At 48.9% G+C, this 20,803-nt stretch overlaps 1 protein-coding gene across 7 annotated transcripts in view; it reads left to right on the top strand.

Moving 5' to 3' along the window:
- ZNF516 (zinc finger protein 516) overlaps nt 1–20,803 on the top strand; it is a 139,473-nt gene that overhangs the window by 34,820 nt on the left and 83,850 nt on the right. For all 7 annotated transcript variants that reach the window (XM_030925720.1, XM_030925719.1, XM_030925723.1 and 4 more), the window contains exon 2: nt 17,445–19,411. In XM_030925720.1, the coding sequence (XP_030781580.1) occupies nt 17,602–19,411 (1,810 nt within the window). In that variant the 5' untranslated portion in view covers nt 17,445–17,601. The remainder of the gene's footprint in view (nt 1–17,444; nt 19,412–20,803) is intronic.

Genomic DNA, 20,803 nt, shown 5'->3' with positions numbered 1-20,803 from the left:
TCCGGGCATTCTTCCCATTTGTTAGTGGAAACATTCCTTGGCGTATGTTGATAGTGGTTAAAAGATGGCATTCTAGCACGGTGGACGTGATTCATTATTTGGGACTGGTGAGACAGACCTGCCCGATGCCAAGGAGGCTGCCTACGTCAAGACCCCACCTGGCGTTTCTTTATCATCAGCCTGTTCCTTCTTGTGCCTGCCGGATAGCCCGTTCTTAGGCTGCCTGCCACCGTCTAGCCTCATCTCCGGGGGCCTGCAGTTGGCCCTGAAGCTGCCCGCGTTGTGATGGGATACCCACTGCACTCCAGGAGCAGTGCCCGGTGTGGCATGGGGCTTCCCATTCTCCCTCCTGCCCTGCCACTTCCTGAAGCCCCGCATCAGGTCCGGGGGAGGTTGGGCCAGTCTGACTCGGGCTACAGAGCTGCTGGACTTTTAAAGGCTTGGTGTTGAGAAGTGTTGCTGTTGGCCTTATGGCAGACGGTGCTGGAATACATTCCAAGGGAGGCGACACGGTCCCCGATGGGGTGCATACGGCTTCCACATCCCGAAGGGCACAAATCCTCGGCCGAGCTCAGGGCCAGCCTGGCATGAGAGGCCTCCCTGGCTGGCAGTGGAGGGCCAGAGTTTTCTCCCACAAAGGAAGCTAGGATGGCTGTCCTCAGAGAGCTTGGGTGCCTATGGAAGGGCGCAGTGATGTTGAGTGGATGGTGGCCATAGATCAGGGCTGTCACTGGCCCAGGATTTCCCAAGCTGGCGCTGGGACCAGTGTGCCTCCTGCAGTGACCGTGCATGGAAGAGCAGCTGAAGCTCGGGGTAGGGATAGAGTGCCTGATGCACGAGAGGGGCGGCAGCTGGGCCCGGCGCCCTGTCACTGCTGCAGCGACTGGCTCTGTGCAAAGCTGGTAATCCAGGCACATGGGCGCGAGTGTTGCTGGTAGGTTGTTGGAAGTGGACATGCGTGTTTGCCTCCAGATAGGGTATTTGAATGAGCGCTTTTGTAGGTTAAGCGATCACACACATGTGCGTGCTCTCTCTCAGACATACACAGCCTCAGGCGCGCTAGCACATGCTCACACATGACAGTCTCTCATGTCCACCCAACTGCTTCCACACTCACCGTCATACACTCTAACCCTTACACGCAGGCATGCACACACATGACAGTGAGGCCTGGCATTGCCCACAGCGCATGCCCCCTCCTGAGGGTGCTGAGTGCTACTCCTGTGCCCTTGGTCCTCTCGGGGATGGGATTCCCTTCATACCTCTCTAGAAAACGCCCCCTGACCCATCTGTGTTGGGAGGGAGAGCGAGCCTCGTGCAGGATGCTTGCTTGGGAGAGAAGCACAAGAGTCTTTGAAAATAGGAACCTTTTAACTCCACCCCACTCATGTTTCCTTTTTCATAATTTTCCTCGCAAAGCACCTTTTTGTAACAACTTGGGCCCCTCGGGAATTGGAGCTCCAGGCGCTGCAGGTCCGCAGTGCTGTCTGTAGGGTTTTGGAAACTGCAACTTTAAGTGAAAAACGTTGTAAAATGAAATTCATGTTTCCTTTTCACATCAGCTTTAAAACAAAACGACTTTATCAAGGACTTCTGTTTGTCATTTCGCATCAAGTTGCAGTTTCCAAGAAGCTATAGATGTTAGCTGAGGACTTACTGTGGCACTTATTAGCTAAGTAAAAGATGGCATTGAAGCGTCAGGAGAAAAATAGCCCTCTGCGTATTTAAAACCACGGTACGCCTGATGCGCGAGGTAAACGTATCCAGCCGAGGTGGGTATCATTTCAAATAAATAGCTGCAAAGTACATTGGGCCTTGAAGGTGAGAAGAAGCTTATCTCTGCAGAAGTAAAACAGTATTTTCCATTTGTGTTCTAGTGAGCTGCCTTTCAGAGTGGCATGGAAAGGAATTTTCCTGCTGGATTCCAAGACTGGATGGACATGTTCTTATAAAGGGAACCTCCTTGGGTTTAAGCAAATGTTGATTATTTCTGGCACCCCGCTGTCCCTGAGACCCAAGTCAGTGGGGGGAGTTGCCCCCATATCACTCTTTTTTATTTTTATTTTGAGACAGGGTGTCAGTCAGTCACCCAGGATGGAGTGCAGTGGTATGATCATCGCTCACTGCAGCCTCAACCTCCCCAGCGTCAGGGATCTTCCCGCCTCAGCCTCTTGAGTAGCTGGGACCACAGGCATGCGCCACCATGCTCAGCTAATTTTTATTTTTTAATCTTTATATAGAGATGGGGTCTTGTTTTTTTGCCCAGGCTGGTCTTGAACTCCTGGGCTCAGGTGATCCTTCCACCTCAGCCTCCCAAAGTGCTGGCATTACAGGCCCCGCCCACCTCCCTCTTTGAAGCATGATTTTGCAGTTGGTTTTTAGTTTTGGAAGATTTCTTAGTTGGCATAGTTTCCCTTACGGGATTTAAGAACTAGTTTGAGATAACTGCCCTTCTTAAAGAAAACAAATATGGCTCTGCTTATCAGAAGTGGAGATATGTTCAGTTTAAGAAGGAGAGAAAGCTTAACATTGTTTATAAATCTTGAAGCTCCTTGAGAACTTTCCAGAAATGGAATCTTCTATGCAAGGAACATTTGTAGATCTTTTTCTTTGCCACATACATGTGGTGTAATAAACGTATACCTACACATGCTTAAAGGGGAATGTCTTTTTGTTCACTGCGTGTTGTCTTACTGGCAGGCGGCATAACCCTTCTGCGCTGTCAGCTTAATTTAGCCTGATGACAAATCTGAAGCCTGTGGTCTTCCCTTTCTGTGGCTTCCACTGTTGCAGATAAAACAGGTGGTACCTGCGCGTGATTTACCCGGCCTCACAGCACAGTATAACAGAGGCATATTTGGTGCAGCAGAGTGATTTTGGAAAACAACAAAACTCAGAGTAAATGTAAAACAAGAAATGGAAAGCAGTGTTACATGTTTGCATGAATAGCTTGGAAAAAGGATTTTAAGTGTAGAGCTGAGAAAGTATTTGTGTTTAGGATGGAGCCACAGCCCCCATCCCCGACCCATGTGGATCAGTGAGTTTTGCCTTTTGAGTTACGTTACCGGGATAAAGATGCAGCAGCAGGGGCTCGACCTGCACCTTCATTCTGACCGTTGGGTTTGACTGTGTGGCCCAGTGAGAATGAGCACGCACACATTCCCGGGAGGAAGCCTGGGCTGTGGATGGCAGGCTAAAGTTACCAAGCACGTTGAGGGCATCCTGATGCTCTGGACTTGGGCGGGTTCCTCCTTAGCTTGAAGCTGTGGGTCCCAGAAGGCTGGCCGGGATAGGCTAATCCCTGAGCCGACTTTAACACACTGGTTTATGTGACTTAACACCAGCTAAGTGGATGACAGTCTCCTTCTTAGTTATTGATGGATAAATGGAAGCAAGATTTTGGGGCCTTTAGTTGAGCAAGGTCTCCGGCGTGCTTACCTCTGTTGCCTCCAATTCTTAGTCATCCAGATTTTGTTTTGCCGCAAGGTCCCTGAATAGGCACTACCGCTCATCACCCCAGGGTTAGCAAGGCAGAAGGTTCTGCTTGAGCAGTTTAAGCTGCCAAAGAAATCAGGCCAGGAGCGTGAGCTAAAGTGAGCATCTATTGTTTCACGTTCGCTGGGGCTCCTGAGAAGAGGGCGAGCAGCGATGCTGTCTTTATCTGGAGTGACAAAGGAGTGAGTGAGTTTGGTGGCATCTCATTATTGATGGGACCTGCCATCCTCCTTGAGTTACAGACGACACCTGACTGTATGAGGACGCCGAGCTCAGTCTCGGGGAGGGGAACAGGGAGGTAACAATGCTCTCTCTGGTTGTCAATTGTGTTTATTGAAGACTAATGGAATAGCAGCCCACTCAGATCATCGAGGTGGGAGCACACTTTGGAGTCATTTTATTTGTCAGTACCTCGTTGGTTCAGTGGGCAGGCCACACACCTGCACTCATTTTCTTTCTCTGCCACAGAGGTTTGTGCATGGAGAGCTCCGTGTAGCACGTCACGTGTGTAAGTGCAGAGTCTTTGTGAGACAGACTTGCTTTGACGCATCTCACGTGCCTGCTGAGAGTAAGTTTGTAAGTAGCCTCCCCTTTCACGAGGTACTTGTTTCTGTGGTTTGTTTTCATAAAGGCGAATGTAATTTTCTTGAACCAGACGTGATAGTATCTGGAAACACAAGCATGGGCTGCCAGGGGCTTCTCCTCGCGCTCCTGTCTGCCCTTGGCTGTGCTTACACCCTGCTGAATGGGAGCAGAGAGGCCTGGGTGGGCCTGAGTCCTTGAAGTCCCCCACCTGTGCCGGCAGTGATCCTTTCCAGTCTCCATCTGTCCCCGAGCAATGCCTTGCACATCTGTTCACAACATTTGCATTGGACAAATCAGAGAAAAGGAGTGGAGGGTTGTGTGTGTTGTTGCTGTGTGCCTCCAGGTTGGGGTGGGAGGAAAAGAGAGATCGGAAAATGACCGTGGTCGTGGAGTGAATGCATTCTTCCACTGCATAGATCCATGACTGTTCTGACCTTAATTTCAAAGATGGACCTTCTCTGACCAAACGGACTCTCCAGATGTAGTCACTGAATTAGTGCCATGGTCTTCGAGTTCTTGGAAAATGTTTGCAAAGCAACTGTGTGCCTGCTGTTTGTCTTTCTGTTTGACTTGGGACCGCTTTCCCCCATTAACATGTAACACTTTATTCCCATATAACCCGGGCTGGGATAAAGAGTAGATAGCTCTCTCCTCTTTGGAGACCAAGGGGATGGGGGTGGGGGTTGGCACTTTTGAACTTAAACATTATGCCTTGTTGTGTTTTGTATTTATTTTTACCAGAAGCTGTTGCTGGGCAAGATGTTTTGGCTTAGAAAAATGCGCCCACCCTCATTTCTGCAAGGTTGTTTATGATCACTTCAGGTGTAAAGTTTCCTTAACTTTTGTAGCTGAATAATGTAACAACATTGTTACAGGGAGTTGCAGTGGAATTTTGCTTGTTTATCCTTTTTTGTTCCCTGCAAGGAAAGAATAGATCTTCTTTTATCTTCAAAACCTGGAACTTGCAGCAATGTGTCATTAAGTGTGTTTGAAAAAATCTTTTTAGACAGGCAGTGCAGGGTAGATCCTGTGGAGATGTGACTTCATGTTTTTGTCAGAAACTGCACTTTGTAAACATTCTCTGATAGATCACTCTCCTTAAGCGGCTGAAATAGCCGACTGCTTTCAAAGGTGCTGTGTATGTTAGTGATAAACTAGGTCATGTTACAGTCATTATTGGCAGTAATGGAGCTGGAAAATTTAAACTGGTTACAGTACATGTGCTATATAAAGTAAAGCATTTGGGGAAGATTTGTCCTTCAGTAATTTTGATTGTCTTATAGTATTGATTGGTGTTTGTACAGTGATAAACAAAATCTTAAGTAATGCCTTGTACGATATGCCTTTCAGTTATGCTATGAAAATCTTTTCAGTTTCGGGGTATCTGTTTTTTTCTTTTAACACAAAATGTGTAAGCAATTGCTTAGAATCCAGTAAAATTGATTATTGATGTGTTATTTTTCCTCTATGAGCTCTTAATGAAGGTCTTTTTTTGGGCGCTGACTTCTGTGCTGAACAGCACTACCTCGGAAGGTAATGTTTAACAGAATGCTTTATGGCTTACTGCATATAATTATCTCTCTTTGTATTCTTGGGCACAGTTCTTTCTTTCATTTGATGGTGGGGACTTCTAGGGTCTTTCACAAAAAGCACAGAGGAATGAGAAAATGTCAGATAGGCATTAATTGCAATCTGTATTCTTATACTGGGAGAGAAATGTTGGTTTTAATCAAGTGGTTGGAAAATAGGACTGTGTGTTTGGGAGGCAAACATTGTTCTTTGCTACTGGTTTACATGGCACAGTATATATACAGCTTATTCGTAGAAACAAATTTCAGATAAAATATATTTTATGGTAACTAATGGAAATTTCAAAAAAGCGTGTTTAGTAACGATAGGAGGTGTCACCCAGTAAAAAACTACAAGTTTCTGCACGATTGTTTTGTTTTCACTGCTGATCATTTCTAAGAAAAATTTTAAGAGATTTTATATTAAGACACACTGAATTAGTTAACAGTTTCCACAGTTCTGAGTTTAGGCTCCGTAAAATCTTCAAGCCACTTTTAAATTGGGTTCTTGCTGCAGTTCATCGAAGGCCTTCTGATTTTCCATATTTGTTTTAAAAGTAGAAATTGATGAGTTTTCATTTTCTCTGGTGTTCCCCAGGTTTTCAGTGTTCCTGAGTTATGCGCAACTTCAGCTTTAACTATCGTGGTGTGGGATGTAGACAGTCAAAGTGAAAATCTGGTGCTTCCCCGGCTCTTGTAATGACGAGCGAGTGATTTGTTCTGTTTTTGTGGGAAGCAGAGCAGCCCCTCAGTGACCACAGGACTTCATCTGAGCCGTGGGTTTGGGGGAGACGGAATTCTGAGCTTCTGGAAATGGGGCTCTTAATGGAAATGTTGACAAGATCATTAACTATACTAGCAACGCCGGCTGCTCTAGAAGCCTGGATTTACCTCTAAATCCCTAACACCAGCTCTTTGTGGCAGACGAGGGGGCTCTCAACAGCACATTTATCTGCAGAAAATTATGGAGCAGGCTCTGGATCCTGTTATTTTTTAGTTTTGTGAAGTTTACTGTTTTAGTGATTGGCCAAGCAACTACTTAATATTAAGAATTGGGAAATAGTAAGTAGTAAATGACAAGTAACAATAATCCATTAATTCTAGAGGCTTCTTCTCTTCTGATATAAAAATAGCCACCCCCTTTTCTTCATTTTCACATGGACACTCCTTTATTAACGTCTCTAGAACTACTTTGAATTTCCCAGGACATGCTAATGACTGTGGAAAGAAAATTTCCATATCCTTCCTCATTTTTTCTTGGACTTTTCTGAATGTAATCCATAATTAGATTGTGTATTCAGCTGCTCTCCTCCCCCAGGTCATATTTCAGTAAAAGGGCACACGGGCAGCTTCATACTAGTGATGTTCAAGGGACTTCGAGAATATATTGTGATACTGTCTTTATTCTTAGCAACTGTTCTTCTATTTGAACTTACGTGGAAGATGGAGTTCTCTCTTTTCTCTTGGACTAGGAATTAATTTGTTTTTTTTTTTTTTGACAGTTTGTGGTAAACAACTTCATAAAAGGTAACCTACTTGCGGAAGAAGAACATTTAGGTCATATATGCATTTTGGCTATAAATAGCGTGATGACTCCAGCCGGTGGTCTGAGGTGCAGAGCCAGAGCAGGCTGTGCTTAAAGGATCAGAGTTCGCATACTAAAGCCTTATTACAGACAGTTCCTTACATTGGGGGACTAGTATGTTGGCACTTGCTTTGATTTATTTGGGGGGCGCTAAATAATTTAAAGACAACCTTTGTTTTAGAAAATGGAGTTTTTCATTCTCCTTCACTCTACCTTGTTTTCCGAACAAAGCCAGCTGGAGACTTACCTCTAAAATGAATGTTTTGAGCAGAAAGACCTAAGCACATTGTTCTCTGGCTGCCCCCACATCAGGTCTGGTGTGGTCAGGGGGCCGCGTTTCTGCTCGCGGCTGCTCCCTGGGATAGTGGTGTTTTGTGTCCTCTTTCTCCTCGTGGGGGAGGTGGGTGGAGTTTCTTGTGAATGCTGCCGATTCTGGTCGCCTTTTATTCATTTCTTCTTCTTAGAGTGGAAATGTAGCTGGTTCATAATGGATTATTGATTGGTCTGAGAACAGCAGCCGCCTCCAGGCCTGTCATCGGCCGTACTTACTCTCCCAATAGTGAATGCATCACTTTATGGGGCTCTTCGGGACCCCAGTCTGGGGACTATAAGCCTGTAATTGTTACTGGTGTACAGAATGGTTTGTAGGGAGAGGAACTCTTCATTGTTGTGATGGAATTTTCCCCCATTTGTTGAGAGAATAGGCTTTTTGTCTCAGTAGTAAGATAAGCTTGTCCAGGATGTTAATGATGTATTTTAATTCATGGTTCATAATACTACAGTGTAACTAGTGAAGCCCGTCTCATTGTTTCCCAGAGAACAAACACACACAGTCTCCTCAAACACCAACTGGGCCTTGCACCCACTCAGCACACGCACGGGCTTCTGCGCAGACCCCGTGGTAGCTGTGGCCGGGACAAACCGCGTCTGAGAATCGCCCTTCAGAAACGCACCAGCGGTAGTTGCTCTTTTAGATTTGATGATTTGCCTTTTGGAGCCATGATATGCCTTTGCAGACAGCCCTGTAAATATCGGAAGCATTCTGTCTGCTTTGAGCTTTTTGGCGTTTTCCCCTCCCTCCCCGATTCCTCCCGATCACTCCAACCCCTCCTGAGGAATGCCCTGTCAGCAGAGGTGTGCGCAGGACCGGGCCGTCGCCCCCCTGCACCCGCGGACGTCCATCCCGGGCTGACATCGATGCCCCCCCGGAAGGTGGTCAGAGAGGACGCAGATGGGGATAAGTAAAGCCACATGGCGTCGAGGGAGCCAGGGCTGTTTCAGGATGGCGATAAGGTTAATTCATGAACCAGAACTGAAAAAAAGGGCAAGCTAGATAGGCATTTGGAAAGCAGCACCCGCTTCAGTGTTGCTCCCCTCCCCTGACACATGCTGGCTGCGGGGACTTCGTGCAGGAAACGGGACTTTCAGTTTTCCTCTTGCTCCTTTGTTCCTCCCTGGTGTCTCCCAGTCAGCTTTGCTTGGTTTCCGCAAACTTTAAGAGTGAGGTTGTTTAGGAAATGACTCTTAAACATGAGAGCATATTTGGGTAGCCTTCTGGTGCCTTTTTCGGGATAAGATTTTGATAAAGTCAACTTTGATAGTTGTAGGGAAATCAGTACAAAACCATTCAGCTTTTGTTTCCTAGTGGTTTAATTCACAGAGCAGAAAATGGCAAAATTTCCTGTTGGTTCAGAGACATAGTTATTATTTTAAAATATAAGATGTCTTACGGTTTTTCCCTGGTAACGCCATATTTAACTGGTCAGAACGTTATTGTTGAAAATAAGAAAGAGGAAACCTCCACCGTGTTACTGATTTTTTACCTCGTGAAGTGCTGGAAGGGATAGTTAGGAATGCCAGAATACACTCAGAACGCCAGAATACACTGAATTTTGGCAGGTGTTCGTGAGAGTTCGTGTTGTCCACAGAAGGCTTTGCAACTGGAGCCTGTGGGTGGGTTTCTTTAATGGCTCTGGGCAAGCCTCTAAAACATCAGAAAGCAATCTTAAAATAAAACACTGCTTTCCATTCGAACAGGTTCCTGTTATTCAGATGATTTTTCTTTGAGTTTCTTTCGAAAACTTGAGTTAACTAAAGGTCGTTTTCCAACCTGCGTGTCTTACAGCCCTGGAGCTTCCGTGGGTCCTGGGGAGGGTGGGGAGGGTGGGGAGGGGGAGGATCAGATAGGGGAAGAGGCCCACCGGGTCCCCCAGAGCTGCTTTGCTTTCAATTGTGTTACGGGAGTGGCAAGTAGGATTTATTTTTTTAGCTTTTAGGAAAGATTTGCCAAATTCGGAAAAATGGAAAGAGTTACAAATAAACATCCCAGCAGTTGTTAACATTTTGGTGCATTTGCCTTCTCTCCATCTCTCTCTTTCCCTTTTGTAAACCAACTCTAAATATTTCATTACATCTCCAAAGAATAAGATCATTCTCCTATGTTACCAGCTTAACACAAGTAACAGTAGTTCTCAAATATCCTCTAATACCCAGTCCATATTGAGGTTTAATTTCTACAAAGAGTTCTGGAGCTGCAGTATGTTGGAATGTGCTTGTTGGAGATGATTATAGCTGTTGGTCAGAGTTTTTAATTGTGTTAAATAACCTGTTGTAGTATGAACTGTAAGAGCCCAGTGAATATAGAGGTGTTCCTGTTTAGCTATTTGGAATCCAGCTTTCTAGTTGCTTTTTTGTCCTTTTGCATTTATTAAACCATGTATTGTCATTGCCAGTGACCAGGTACCTTTGCACTCTTATTTCATTCACTTATTGAACAATTACTAATCCTGTCTAAGATGTATTGAAGATTTATAGTGTAGTAAACATTGTGGCTTGCTTGCATTAATTTAAATTTTACTGGAGTATGATAAAATAGATATTGCTATCATTTACATTTTAAAGATGAAGAAGTGGACTGAGGAACAGAGAGGCTAAGACACTTGCTCAGGGTCACACAGCTGACCTCAGGTAGTGGCAGAACTGGGTTTAAATCCCAGGTAGTCTGGCTGCCCCTCACAACTTGTTGAGTCACCAGACTCTTACCACTGGCTAAAGGAGATCAGAAAGGCTGTACTGTACCTGGGTGGTGGTTGGTCAGCCTTATGACAGGTGGGGCAGGGACGCAGGCGTGAGGACCGGGGGGAGGGAGCATGAGCATGGTTACTGGGAGGCTGCTGGGCCGGAGTAGGGCTCCGGGCTCTAGACGTGGGGGTCCAGGGCAGCTGTGGGGTTCAGACCTTGAGAAGCCAAGGTGAGGAGTTTGGCTTCATCTTACAGACTTGGGGAGCCTCCGAAGGGCTGGGAGTCTCCTGGAGACAGGCCCCATCTGTGCTCTGGAGTGATGGCTTTGGCTTGAGTTGGGCACATGAATTCAAGAGTGAGTTGGGAGGTGCATCCAGCAGGACGTGGGGTTATTACTGGGTACTGCTGAGATGGGGAGGGAGGAGCCAGGGAGGACCTGGTGTTTTGTGCTTGGGTCATGAAAAGTACTTAGAATTCAAGCCACACCCGTGTGGTTCCCAGGTCAGCCTCAGGTTCCCTGGGGAAAACCTGGCCAGTCCTTGCAAATACAGTGAATTACTTCCCTCCTGGCCTTCTGGAAACTTCTCCTTGTCTTACTGGTGCGCTGCTAGCATGCTTTGATAATGGTATGGTTCCCTGTCTGACTTTGAGTTCCTTGAAGCCGGGTGCTTTTTCTGAGTCATCTTAGATTCTCTGGCTCCTGATACAAGACCTAGCACTTGCTAGGTGCTCAGGAAGTGCTTGTGCAGGGATCCCCTCGTTAGCGCCTGACCGCACCACCCTGGGACTGGAATACCTCGAAGGACCCTGCTGTCACCTGAAGTTCCTCGGGGATGTGACAGAGACTGCTTCTGCTACATTTGTGCTGTACATACCCCCTGGCTTTGTGAACATGGCTTGCTTTCTGGCTGAATGTGTTGGACCAAGGCTTTGCAGTGCTTGTTTCTAAAGAAGTTTCTGTAGCATCAGTGGGGTTAACCCTGGGTACACATTTCTTCACACCGGGAAGTGTTTCAGCAGCTTACCGGGGTGTGTGTCAGGAAGTGACTTTTCTGCTCTGTATTAGGTCAAAAAGACAGTTCTTCCTCACTTACAGAAGGGATTGATTAGTTGAAATATTGGCCCACAGAGTAAATTTATCCCAAATTTAGCAAATGTAAGTAATCTGGAGAAAGTCACTTAATTTCAATTGTATGGTATAGGCAAAAAAAGAAAGAGTGGAAAGAAAAAAAAAATACCCAGCGGTACGGCAGCAGCCTTAATATATATGTCTTTAGATGTTTTTAGATGTTTACATGATTAGTTTTAAAGTGTAGCTACGTATTTTATTTTCTACTTTTATATTTTGTCGTTTCTTAAGCCTCTCCCTTTCTCCGTTACAATGTATTTTTATGTTATGAGTAAACAGTTCTTTCGAACATTTTACTTCTTATTTTTTAATAAATGTGATTGTTACCTAAGTTTTTCAAAATGAAATAAATTTTTTATTTCAAAAATTATATAAGGCATTTAAAAAAAGTAGCCTCGAACTGTTCATTACATCTCTGGGTAAATAAACACACACACACACACACACACACACACACACACACACACACCCCCCCACACACCAAGAGATCCATTGGAAGTCTGCTTTAAAACCCTAATCAGCAAATCATATTTATGCCTAAACAATTAAATTACAGTTTTGTCTGACAAGTTCCCAATTCCAGCCTTGGAAAAAGTTTGTAATACGTCTTACCATAACAACAAAACTGTGATTCAACACACAGGCACACCGTGTGTTCTGATGGGTCCCTGCCGTCCGATGTGCGTGGGTGCCATATTGCATGTCAGCTGGACACGTTGTACCCTCCACCTTGGCTCCAAACATCTGTGCTGTTGCAGAACTTTTCCATATTCACTGTAGTTTGGGTGGCAGGTTTGCGTGCACAAGTTTTATAAGGCTGGTTATCTCCAGGCCCATGTGTTACAGGGAGAGTTGGAACAACAACTTGCATTTGGCGTGCGTTTGAGAAAGTGGAATAGGGCAGCCCAGGACGGAAATGTCTGTGGCTGGAACTGAGGTGGGTAACAGTTTATCACAAGGCGCTGCTCCTATGTGAGGCACGCCCCACTAGGGACCAGGATAAAGGTAGAGAAGGCATCCCGCCGAAGCCCTCCTGGCTTACAGGGGTTGGCGGGGTCTAAAGCACAGCCCATCGTGCCAGCAGGGCGGCTGACATCCTGATAATCCTCCTAATTGGGGCGGCCGCCCATGGCGTGTTTTGAAGTTGGAAGCTCTGAGGACAGCATTCTTGTTCTTTTTTTGGAAGGGATGCCCTTGTCTTAAATAGCAATTTTTGCCTGCAGCTAAAAAGAATGATTACAAAGATCTTTCGATTTGGCCACTGAGTAACCCCTTAGGAGAGTCAATTCATTTTTGACTGTTTCTTTAAAGTTTGAGAAACTTTGCTAGTCAACCGTGGACATCAGGAGGGGATCACTTAATGGACCCCTGGGCAGAGGCAGCTTTGCTCATGTTTCCTTAAGATAATGGCGGTTTGGGATTAACTTGGTTACTGTTCCAGCACTTTTTCCATTTGTACATTCATGTATCTTTCCCTTCAAAATGTTCTTAAGTCCTCTAAAAACACATCCTGTGCAGTTCTCACAGGGATTTATAGCAGGGCTTATTTTTGAAAGATGGGACAGGCGGAGAAGTAGTGAGCAGGAGATCGGAGAGAAAGAAGAGCTTGCTTTGTTGATCACAGGGCATCGTTGATGGCATCGTTGATGGCATCGTTGATGCTCCTCCTTGAACGTCTGCCTGTAAATTGCAGGGCTCTGCAAGTTTTGGGGAAAGCTTTTAAGTGAGTTGAAGGAAATGGAGACTGCATTCTCTAGTCACCGGGTGCCTGAGGGCCAGGGTTCAGGCTCTAGCTAGGGTTGGGGTACTGGGGACTCAAGGCTGTGCAAGGATGGGATGGGTCCGATGCTGGCACAAGGCCCTTTCAGATGTACAAGGGCCACGCTGCTTGATAGTGTGCCATCTTCTGCTCAGCCATGGTCATGGCCCAGGATGCTGGGGTTGTGCTGCTGAGCTGGGCTAGATGGGGCTGTGTTTGGGGGCTCTGGTGATCCACGAGCGAGAGTGTCTATTTCCCCAGCACTCCTGGAGGGCACCAGCAGGGCAAGAAGCTGCCTGGGATGAGAAGAGGAGCCTAAGTGCCAGGTGTGTGTTTGCCTGGATGTCCCTGGGGTCTGGATGTTGTGGGCTCTGAGGTGGTCACTGGATTTTACAGAAGGAGGCATTTGTAAGGGACTTCGGTGACACGTGACTGTTGCTTCTTGTTTCTCTGTGCCTGACGTAGGAGGGGATGAGTTGAGGGTGTGAAGGACATGCCTAGAAAGGCATGTGGCTGGTGACTGGGAGCATGAGGGCTGGGACCAGGGTTCCCAACTGCACGTGTGCACTTTGCACCGAATGCCCTGTGTTGGCCGTGACCCTGTGACCTGCACGCTGACGGGTGCACAGCTGCTGGCACACAGCTGTCTGGCGCGGAGGCTGCTTCTCTGGGTGCAGACCCCAGCAGCTGCCGCTCTGAAAGAAGGCAGGAGCCGATAGCCATAGAGCACAGAGTTTTGGTGGCTGGTGTGAGTCTTTGCACTGAACAAATCTTTTTGCTTCATTCTGCACTTGAGGCCTCCCTCTCACGGCCCTGACCAGGCCTGGGCTCCTCCTCGGCGAATCCTATCTTCGTAGCTGGCTTCTGGCAGTTTAATTCTCTTGAACTAGAGAACTGTCTTGACATTTAACGTCCTTTATAGATAAACGTTGGAGGTCTAGGGGATTCTGTAAAATTATTTTTCAGAGCCACCAATTTCCAGGATTTTAGTTTTTTTTTTTTCCTCCCTGTAAACGTATTTTCTATGATTGTTCACACTCGTAAGGTTTTTATACCACATCCAGTCACTAAGTTAGATATAAATAGTGTGCTTCATTCATACTTTGAATATCAGATTCAGCATTTTTGTGGGGGAGTGAACTGGGGCCTGGGGAAGGGTAAGGCTTCCTGTGGATCACTTGCCTTGTAAAATCATCATAAATCATTACACAGCCATCCACAATGTGTGCCAAGACCAAAATCATTTAAATTAGCTTGGAGTAAAAGGTCATTAAGAAATCTTCCTGGTAAACTTATTTATTTCTCCAGTTTTGGGGGAAATTTTAATTTTTTTCTCTTTTCTTTTTTTTTTGATTTTGAGATGGAGTCTTGCTCTGTCACCTAGGCTGGAGTACAGTGGCGTGATCTCAGCTCACTGCAACCTCTGCTTCCCTGGTTTAAGTGACCCTCCTGCCTCAGCCTCCCGAGTAGGTGGGACTACAGGTGTGCACCACCATGCCTGGCTAATTTTTGTTTTTTATTGGAGCAAGTGGGGTTTGGCTCCTCTGGGTGGGCATCTCTCTCGTGCCCGCTCTGTTGCTTGGCTGTGCTGGGTGCGTCCCTGGAGGAAGGAGCAGAACCTCTGTGTTGCTGCTTTTCATTTGCTGCTGAGGCTGCGCGTGTTTCCTTAGGTGCCTCCAAAGCTTGTCAGCAGGGACTTTCTGGAAAGGCATTGTGAAGCCGTAATTCTTGATAAAGTTTCTACCTGGCACTGTATTTGCCTGCGAGAGGGTGCAGCATGCGGTCTTTTCAGGAGGCTGCTGTCTTGCTGTTGTCTAGGGCGTCGGGAGTTGAAGTATTAATACAAAATGGTCAGAATCCCAGACCCCCGTGGGGGAGGTTTGGGGACACGGGACACGCTTGACACCCGACACTGATTTTTTAGCTCACGCCCCTTCACCCCCTCAGGTCTATTATCAGTGTTCTTTTTTTTTTTTTTTGAGAAGGAGTCTCGCTCTGTCGCCCAGGCTGGAGTGTAGTGGCCAGATCTCAGCTCACTGCAAGCTCCGCCTCCCGGGTTTAGGCCATTCTCCTGCCTCAGCCTCCGGAGTAGCTGGGACTACAGGTGCCCGCCATCTCGCCCGGCTAGTTTTTTGTATTTTTTAGTAGAGACGGGGTTTCACCGTTAGCCAGGATGGTCTCGATCTCCTGACCTCGTGATCCACCCGTCTCGGCCTCCCAAAGTGCTGGGATTACAGGCTTGAGCCACCGCGCCCGGCCCAGTGTTCTTTTCTGTGTCCCATCTCCTGCTTCTGTGAAAACCTTCCAGGCTGCAAAACTCAGAGCAAACAGGGACCTGCCACCCCAGGTCTTTTCCGGGGAGACCCTGTCATCTTTCCATGGAAGCTGTGTGTGGATGTGTTGTGTGCTTCCTAGCCAGGAAGTCGGAGCTGCTTTGGGTTTTATAGATGTTTCAGTCGCAGTTCTTAGTGTGTGTGAGATTGTAGGTTTATAAAAACACGCTTCCTTTCTGTGTGAAATCACTTGGGTTTTCAGAACATCGCCTATCAGGGTGCCTCACTGTGCAGGTCTGGAGCCGGCCCCGGAAGGGAGACCCTCTCTGGGCCCTTGGAAGCAGGAAATGGATTTGTTCTGTACAGAGATGAGCAGATGAGCAGAGCCTGTCCCCGGGGAGCTGTCTGTGCAGCCCCTCCCTCTCGGACACACTCAGGCACTGACCTGAGAGACTGGGCATCTCATATCCTTTCTCACTGGCTCATCATTCTGCTTCTTTACCTCACCCGGTGTCAGGTGGGGTTCCTGGTTTTACTGAAGAGTTGCTTTTCTCCTTGCACCATTTAGGCCTCTTTGGTTGGATACAAGCATTTTGATTCATGCATCCCTCGTCCTTGGTGGGGGCCTGTTCTGTGTTGGACACAGGTACGCTCTGGCAGGCTGCCCTTTGCCTGTGTGCCTGGAGGGAGTGGGCCTCTGCTCTCCTCACCCTCTGGTGGGTAGGATGGGCATGCAGGTGGCAGTGAGCATGCAGGGTGGTTGATGCTCACTGTTTTCAGGCTTGGGCACAATCTCTGGGAGCAGACCCACCCTCCCTAGGAGGACGCTGTGAGAATTTGACCTGTGGCATAGTGGGGGGGCAGAGATGAGAGGCTGCATGGTCTCATGAGGTTGGGGATGGGGCTCTTCAGCCCATCTGGGGATCAGCACTCAGTCCTGTGCCAAAGCCTGGGGTTCCTTTTTGGGGAGAGTGGGCAGGGGACCAGGGGAGAAAGCACAAAGCCCAGAAGGAAAGGCGATTATGAGCCAGGCCAGAGAACGGGCTTTGTCTAAGGGGCGGCAGGCACCACGGCCAGCAGGGGTTGATCTGTAACTAATCTCGTGGTCAAGCACACACAGAAGTAGAGTCAGGCAGGACGGCTTCAGTCGCAGGGTCCTGGAGCTGGCACTTTGGGAGCTCAGGGCATCCTTTCCACACTGTGTTGTTTCTCCTTTATGAAGTCGTCTGTGCTCTTAGCAAAAGACTCGTTTCTTTAACGTCTACACACAATTATATACAGGCACACACTGTACAGGGATGTGCCAGTGTTGGACCACATATACTACAGTGGTGCCATTGCATTACAGTGCTGTAATTTGCCATTGTGTTACACTTATCTACAGCCTTCAGCAGAGTAGCCTGCTGTATGGGTTTGTAGCCTAGGAACAATGGGCTTCACCATATAGCCTAGGTGTGTTGTGGGCTGTGCCATCTGGGGGTGTATGTGCGTCCACTGTAGTATGTCTGCACAGGGATGAAATCGCCTAACAATGCGTTTCTCAGGTCATATCCTGTTGGCTAAGTGGCACGTGACTGTGTTTGTGAAGTGCCATCAACTGTTGTCACCACCTGTGCAGCTCACCTTCCATCAGCCCAGGAACTGGGCTTTTCCCAAACCTTGCTTCCCTCTGTCCCTAATTCCCACATGGTCTTGCTGAGTAGCTTGTATTCCTCACACTCCTACACACTCTGGTACTACAGTCTCTCCTTCAAGATTCGATGCCTTATTGGGAATAATTATTTTGGTGCACAATCATTAACAGTTATTTATGTTAATGATTTCACACAATTCATTATTGATAATTAACCGATGCTGATATTTAATAAGGCAAGCGGCTACTCTTGCCTCTGTTTGAAGTGTTGTTGGTGCCCCCTTTCTTAGTGTGGGTTGGATAGGTATGTTTTGGGGAGCATATGGGGGTTCCCGCAGCCATGCCGGTGCCCTCTTCGCCAGGAGCTTTGCTGATGATGTTCCGTCTCTGTTTTAGGTGCTGGCCGCCAGCTGCTGCGCCCCCGATGTAGAAGGTGCACCTCCTGGGAGCTGGCCTGTCTTTTGGCTCTTCTGACTATGGAGAGATAGGACGGTCCCTGCAGCCCGCGCGAGAGAAAGCTGTGCCGCCACCACCGGCCGCGCCCGTCCTTCGGATGGATCGCAACAGAGAGGCCGAGATGGAGCTGAGGCGAGGCCCCAGCCCCACTAGGGCCGGCCGGGGCCACGAGGTGGATGGGGACAAGGCTACCTGCCACACTTGCTGCATCTGTGGCAAGAGCTTCCCCTTCCAGAGCTCGCTTTCGCAGCACATGCGCAAGCACACGGGCGAGAAGCCCTACAAGTGTCCCTACTGCGACCACCGGGCTTCCCAGAAGGGCAACCTGAAGATTCACATCCGGAGCCACCGCACGGGGACTCTGATTCAGGGACACGAGCCAGAGGCGGGTGAGGCACCGCTGGGCGAGATGCGCGCCTCGGAGGGCCTGGACGCCTGCGCCAGCCCCACCAAGAGTGCCTCGGCCTGCAACCGGCTGCTGAACGGGGCCTCCCAGGCCGACGGCGCCAGGGTTCTGAACGGGGCCTCGCAGGCCGACAGCGGCAGGGTCCTGCTGCGGAGCAGCAAGAAGGGGGCGGAGGGGTCCGCATGCGCCCCGGGGGAGGCGAAGGCCGGAGCCCAGTGCTCCTTCTGCAAGAGCCGGTTCGAGCGTAAGAAGGACCTGGAGCTGCACGTGCACCAAGCGCACAAGCCCTTCAAGTGCAGGCTGTGCAGCTACGCGACGCTGCGGGAGGAGTCGCTGCTGAGCCACATCGAGAGGGACCACATCACCGCGCAGGGGCCCGGCGGCGGCGAGGCCTGCGTGGAGAACGGCAAGCCCGAGCTGAGCCCCGGGGAGTTCCCGTGCGAGGTGTGCGGCCAGGCCTTCAGCCAGACCTGGTTCCTGAAGGCGCACATGAAGAAGCACCGGGGCTCCTTCGACCACGGCTGCCACATCTGCGGCCGTAGGTTCAAGGAGCCCTGGTTCCTCAAGAACCACATGAAGGCGCACGGCCCCAAGACGGGCAGCAAGAACAGGCCCAAGAGTGAGCTGGACCCCATCGCCACCATCAACAACGTGGTCCAGGAGGAGGTGATCGTCGCCGGCCTGAGCCTTTACGAGGTCTGCGCCAAGTGCGGGAACCTGTTTACAAACCTGGACAGCTTGAACGCCCACAACGCCATCCACCGCAGGGTCGAGGCCAGCCGCACGCGCGCCCCGGCCGAGGAGGGGGCGGAGGGGCCCCCGGACACCAAGCAGTTCTTCCTCCAGTGCCTGAACCTGAGGCCATCTGCGGCCGGCGACGCGTGCTCCGGCGCACAGGCCGGACGGCGGGTGGCCGAGCTGGACCCGGTCAACAGCTACCAGGCCTGGCAGCTGGCCACGCGGGGCAAGGTGGCCGAGCCGGCCGAGTACCTCAAGTATGGGGCCTGGGACGAGGCGCTGGCCGGGGACGTGGCCTTTGACAAGGACAGGCGCGAGTACGTCCTGGTGAGCCAGGAGAAGCGCAAGCGCGAGCAGGATGCACCGGCTGCGCAGGGGCCCCCGCGTAAGCGCGCTACTGGGCCTGGGGACCTAGCGCCCGCTGGCCACCTCGATCCCCGCTCAGCCACGCGCCCCAACCGCAGGGCCGCAGCCACCACCGGCCAGGGCAAGTCCTCCGAGTGCTTCGAGTGCGGCAAGATCTTCCGCACCTATCATCAGATGGTGCTGCACTCGCGCGTGCATCGCCGCGCGCGCCGCGACAGGGACAGTGACGGGGACCGGGTGGCGCGGGCCCGATGCGGATCACTCAGTGAGGGTGACTCGGCTTCCCAGCCCAGCAGCCCCGGCTCCGCCTGTGCCGCTGCCGACTCCCCAGGCTCTGGCCTGGCGGACGAGGCTGCCGAAGACAGCGGTGAGGAGGGCGCCCCCGAACCTGTACCAGGTAAGCGAGTGTACCCAGGTGGCCCGGGTCCTGGGATCCCAGGCTCAGGGGGTTCCTGCTCCCAGATAAACATATAATCAGGTAGCCTCGCTCATTAGCCCCTTACCCAGCTAGACCTATGCTCAGGTGACCCTGGGCCTCAGGACTCCACGCCCGGGCGGCCTTGTGCCCTTGCCCAGGGTCCCTGTGCCCAGGTGACTCCACACCCAGGAATCTCTCCCCAGTATAGACCTGGAGCTCGCACTGCTGAGTGCAGATGCAGACACCCATCAGCTCCCCTTGCAACCCCTTTCGGTGTTTGCATACACACACTTTTGACCTCTAGGGTTGATGGTCTCACCTGAGCATCTGTAATCCTAATTTCTGAGCAAAGAACACCATCATGGATCCCTTCTGAGACAAATTCCCTCCTCTTCCTTTTCTGCCTCAGACCCAGTTCTCACCATATGATGCACACACACACACACACACAATTTCCTCCACTCTAGCTGGGTAGAAGATTGTCTTCAAATTGGTGTGCAGTTATAATTAATCTCCTTGGATTCAAGTAACCCTGTGGGTTTAGAGACAGTTAATTGGAACAGATTACTTTCCACATAGCAGTCATGTAAATATTTAAAGATGCTTGGCTAACTTTGTTTTCATAATTCTCCTACTTTCTATAAATTTTAAACATTTTGATATTTTCTTTATTATTTTTTGCTTTGCATAATTGTTTTAAGTGGAAAGTGATGTTTCAGTGATAGAACTTGCATGTTTCTCCACAAAGTCAAAGATGTTTTTCCCTTCTCTGCAACGCTGTTCCTGACTGTTGCTTTTTACCTGGACTTTCAAGAGTATTAGAAATCAAAGCCCAGGGGCAGGGCTCTTTATATTCTGTGGTGAAGAAGATGACTGCTTTGCTGTGTTATTTCACAACAAAACAGAAGACAGTGTCATTTTTCCTTGTTAGAGATTTGGCCAAACCTGGACAGAGTTTATTACAGTCTTATACAGTGTGTTATATGAGGGTCTGTTACACTGAAATGCATATTGAGTCAACAAAGATGTAGAAGGCAAGTCTTTTCTCCTGTAGCAAAACCTGTGCTGAATCCATGCCCCGGTTGTGAGTGTCTACATAGGTAAATGAGTCTTCAGTAATGCGGATTTTAACTTGTCATTTCTTAGTCATTGGTCCCCGTGGGAGAAACAGGAGAACATGGCCTTCTCTGAAAATGCAGTGACCATTCAGTGAACATGTTTGGATTCTTTGAATAATTTGTCATGTGAAACCGGGTTGACCCCCTCATGACCCTTGGTTGACGTCTTTTAATTCTTGGTGTTCTTTTTTTATTTTTATAAATATAGATTTTACTGATTGTTCCAGCACTTTTTGGAGCACATGCTGGATAA

This window comes from Rhinopithecus roxellana, chromosome 21 (assembly GCF_007565055.1).
Source record: "Rhinopithecus roxellana isolate Shanxi Qingling chromosome 21, ASM756505v1, whole genome shotgun sequence".
NCBI classification, from domain to species: Eukaryota; Metazoa; Chordata; class Mammalia; order Primates; family Cercopithecidae; genus Rhinopithecus; species Rhinopithecus roxellana.
The sequence above is the reverse complement of the archived record's forward strand: the minus strand, read 5'-3'. Positions and strand labels throughout refer to the sequence as shown.